The sequence below is a fragment of the Eimeria acervulina genome, genomic scaffold (genome assembly GCF_000499425.1).
Source record: "Eimeria acervulina Houghton genomic scaffold, Eah_scaff1529, whole genome shotgun sequence".
In the NCBI taxonomy this organism is placed as follows: Eukaryota; Apicomplexa; class Conoidasida; order Eucoccidiorida; family Eimeriidae; genus Eimeria; species Eimeria acervulina.
In genome coordinates, this window is record NW_013550208.1 from 1 (window position 1) to 3,890 (window position 3,890).

At 48.2% G+C, this 3,890-nt stretch overlaps 1 protein-coding gene across 1 annotated transcript; it reads left to right on the forward strand.

Annotated features, from left to right (window-relative positions):
- Positions 1-1,478: 1,478 nt before the first annotated feature.
- On the forward strand, positions 1,479-3,447 carry EAH_00060700 (hypothetical protein; the record flags this gene model as incomplete). The annotated part of the gene is made up of 2 exons (XM_013397064.1): positions 1,479-2,320; positions 2,652-3,447. 2 exons carry the CDS (start codon positions 1,479-1,481, stop codon positions 3,445-3,447), a joined length of 1,638 nt encoding a protein of 545 aa, XP_013252518.1.
- Positions 3,448-3,890: the final 443 nt, after the last annotated feature.

The window sequence follows — 3,890 nt, forward strand, 5'->3', positions numbered from 1 at the left end:
AATATATAATATATATATACAGCATAAACAGAAAAAGACTAAAAGAAAAATATATATATATATAATACAGTTAAAACAAACAAAAAGGAGACAGAGACAGAGGCAAATAAACATAAAAAGAGAGACAGAAAGGAGACAGAGGAGAATTTAAAGGAGACAAACAAAAAAACAAACAAAGAGACAGAGACAGAAATAGAGAAGGAGACAGAAAAGATATAAAAGGAGACAAATAAAGAAACAAACAAAGAGACAATAAAAGAGAAGGAGACAGAGAAGAAGACAGAGAAGGAGACAGAGAAGGAGACAGAGGAAGAGACAGATGAAGAGACAATGAAAGAGAAGGAGACAGAGAAGACAGAGGAGAACTAAAAGGAGACAGAGACAGAGACAGAGACAGAGACAGAGACAGAGACGGAGACAGAGGAGGAGATAAGGAAGGAGACAGAGAAGGAGACAGAGACAGAGAAGGAGACAGAGAAGGAGACAGATGAAGAGACAATGAAAGAGAAGAAGACAGAGAAGGTGACAGAGACAGAGAAGGAGACAGAAGCAGAAGCATGAGCCTGCAGCAGCAGATACAGAGAAGAATCAACAGACAAACAAACAAAGAGAGGGAGAGATAAATAAACCCTAAAACCCTAAACCTAAACCCTAAACCCTAAAACCCTAAACCCTAAACCCTAAACAAGGAGAGAGACAGAGACAAATAAACATAAAAAGAGAGACATAAAGGAGGAGTCAACATAACTCAGAGGGATGCAAACAAATGCATAAACAACTCTTTTCAGACACTGCACTCAAACCCTAAACCCTAAACCCTAAACCCTAAACCCTAAACCCTTAACCCTAGACCCCGAAGCCTAGAACACCACTTTTTTATATTTTTGATTGATTAATTGACTAATTTATTAATTAAATTATATAAAATATTTAAAATTATATGGTGAGGAGGAAGGAAGAAAAATACAAACCCTAGAGCGCATGCGCAGCGTAGCCGCATAGACCCACTGACGTAAACCCTAAACCCTAAACCCTAAACCCTAAACCCTAAACCCTAAACCCTAGTTAAGCCTGCGAAAACCCTAATAATAAACACCTGAAATATTTGAATCTTTAATTTCAGGAATTTTTTGTCTGCTTATTTTTCATCAAACCCTAAACCCTAAACCCTAAGCCATATACACAGACAGCCACGAGGGCCCCCGTCTCGGGTACCCAAACCCTAAACCCTAAACCCTAATGAAACCTCAGTGATTGACACTTAGATCTCTATAATTTAAACGCTAAACCCTCACCAACCCTCGTTTGCGTCTTCTAATAGCACCACCAGTACCAGCGGCAGCCGCAGCAGCAGCAGCAGCAGCTGCTGCTGCTGCTGCCGCTGCTGCGTTCTATGCACGGCAGGGGCCCCCCGCTAGAGGCTCACGTCGCCTCGGTGTGGGGCCCCTGATTGTCTGGGATCCGATCCCAGCATCAGGATGAGGGGAGGGGGGCCCCCCGAAGGCAGCACGCGGGGCCCCCCTGGGGGCCCCCACCAGGGGGCCCCCTTGGGGGCCCCTTGGGGGCCCCCTGGGGGCCCCTCTGAGGGGCCCCCAAAGGGTTTGTTTGAGACAACAGGGGTCCCCCCTCCTCTGGATCGGGAGTTGCAGCAAATGGGGATGGAGACGAGCTGCAGCAATTGGCGCGTTGCGCTGTTTGCTTCTGATTTGGGGTTTGTTGCTGCTGCTGCTGCTGCAGCAGCAGAAGCAGCAGGCGCAGAAGCAGCAGCAGCAGCAGCAGCAGCAGCAAAAGCAGCAGCAGCATCAGCAACAGGGGAGGACTCTGACGAGGGCTTCGAGCCCTGGGACCTATCGAGCAGCTCTGAAGAGGATAGCTTGTTTGCGTGCAGCAGCAGCAGCAGCAGCAAAAGCAGCCGCAGCAGCAGAAGCAGCGGCAGCAGGAACAGCAGCAGCAGCAGAAGCAGCAAACTATGGAACCGCCCATGTGTTATAAATCTGCGAATTTATAAAAAGGCGAAGGAGAGGAGACAAAATAATGAGGCAAACAAACAGCAGCAGCAGCAGCAGCAGCAGCAGCAACAGCAACAGCAACAGCAACAGCAACAGCAACAGCAGCAACAGCAGCAACAGCAAAGAGATAAAGACAAAGAGACAAGGAGAGAGAAAGAAGCAGAGGCAGCAGCAGATAATGATAAAGATAAAGATAAAGATAAAGATAAAGATAAAGATAAAGATAAAGATATAGATAAAGATAAAGATAAAGATAAAGATAAAGAAAGAGACAGACTCGTCGTTGAAGTCTCCGCTAATTTTTTTCTTCAGTGAGTTATATATGTATATTTATATTATATACATGCAAATATATATATATATATATTAAAATATATATATATATATATATCCTTATTTATTTATTTATTTATATCTTTATCTATTTCTTTGTGTGTCTTTATTTGTTTATTTCTTTTGTTTATTTATCTCTAACTGTCTCCTCTATATATAATAACTCATTATATAAATATAAATATAAATATATATATATATATATATTTATTTGTCTCTTCATTCTTTTTATCTCTCTCCTTCACTTTAATTTATTTTAATTTATTTAATTTATTTTAATTTATTTAATTTGTTTTTGTCTCCTTACAGAGGTAGCGGGCCTCGCTTTCTCCTCTCCGCTGCCCTCGGCTGTCCTCTGTCCCCTCTTCGATCTCTTCTTGCTGCAGCAGAGGCCTCAATCATAAACCAAGGGGGCCCCCCAGGGGCCCCCCAGGGGGGCCCCCAGGGGACCCCCCAGGGGGCCCCCCAAGGGACCTTCCAGGGGGCCCCCCAAGCGACCCCCCAGGGGGCCCCCCACGGGACCCTCCAGGGGGCCCCCCGAGGGACCCCCCAAGGGGCCCCCCAAGGGGTCCCCCAAAGGACCCCCCAGGGGGGCCCCCAAAGGACCCCACAGGGGGGCCCCCAAAGGGACCTCCATAGGGGCCCCCAAGGGGCCCCCCACGGGGCCACCCACGGGGGCGCTTGCCCTCTGGTTCCTGCTGCTGTGCTTCCGTACAGGCAGCAGCGGCAGCAACAGCAACAGCAACAGCAGCAGCAGCAACAACAACAACAGCAGCTGCAGCAGCAGCAGCAGGAGGCGTTGCACGCACTTCACGCATCGGTCGCAGCAGCAGCAGCAGCAAGAGTGAACAAGGCTCCAGGAGCTTGTTGCAGCGGCATCAGAAGCAGCAGCGGCAGCGGGAGCATCAGCAGCAGCAGGAGCTGCTGCAGCAGCTGCTGCTGCCTCTGCCAGCAGCTCCGCATGCTGCGTAGTTTGGTTGTGGGTATAAAGCACCTCTTAGAAGAGCTAAAGACAAAACCAGCGAAAGATATAATAGCTGAGGCTCTGAAAGAGACAGATAAAGAAAGAAGGAGGCCCCTTCAAGATAACCAAGTGAAATACTAATGCTGCTGCTGCTGCTCCTGTTGCTGCTGCTGCCGTTGCTGCTGCTGCTGCTCCTGTTGCTGCTGCGTCTGCTCTTGCTGTTACTTCTGATGCTCTTGCTGCTGCTGATGCTCTTGCTGCTGCTGTTGCTGCTGCTTTTGCTGCTGATGCTGCATTTGTAGCTCCTCTTTTAGCTGCTGCCGCAGCTGCTAAAAAGGGCTGTTGCTGCTGTCTCTCCTGCTGCTGTTTGGTAGAGCTGTTCGTTGCACGAGTTACTGCTGCTGCTGTTGCTGCTGCTTGTACGGCTGCTGTTGCTGTTGCTGCTGCTGCTGCTGCTGCTGGCCCCCAAGCTGCAGTTCTTCTTTTATGGGGTCTGCTTGCAGCTTCGCTTCAAGAGCCTTAGCAGGCACCAGCAGCAGCAGGAGCAGCAGCAGCAGCAACAGCAGATCGGAAGAGCACACGTC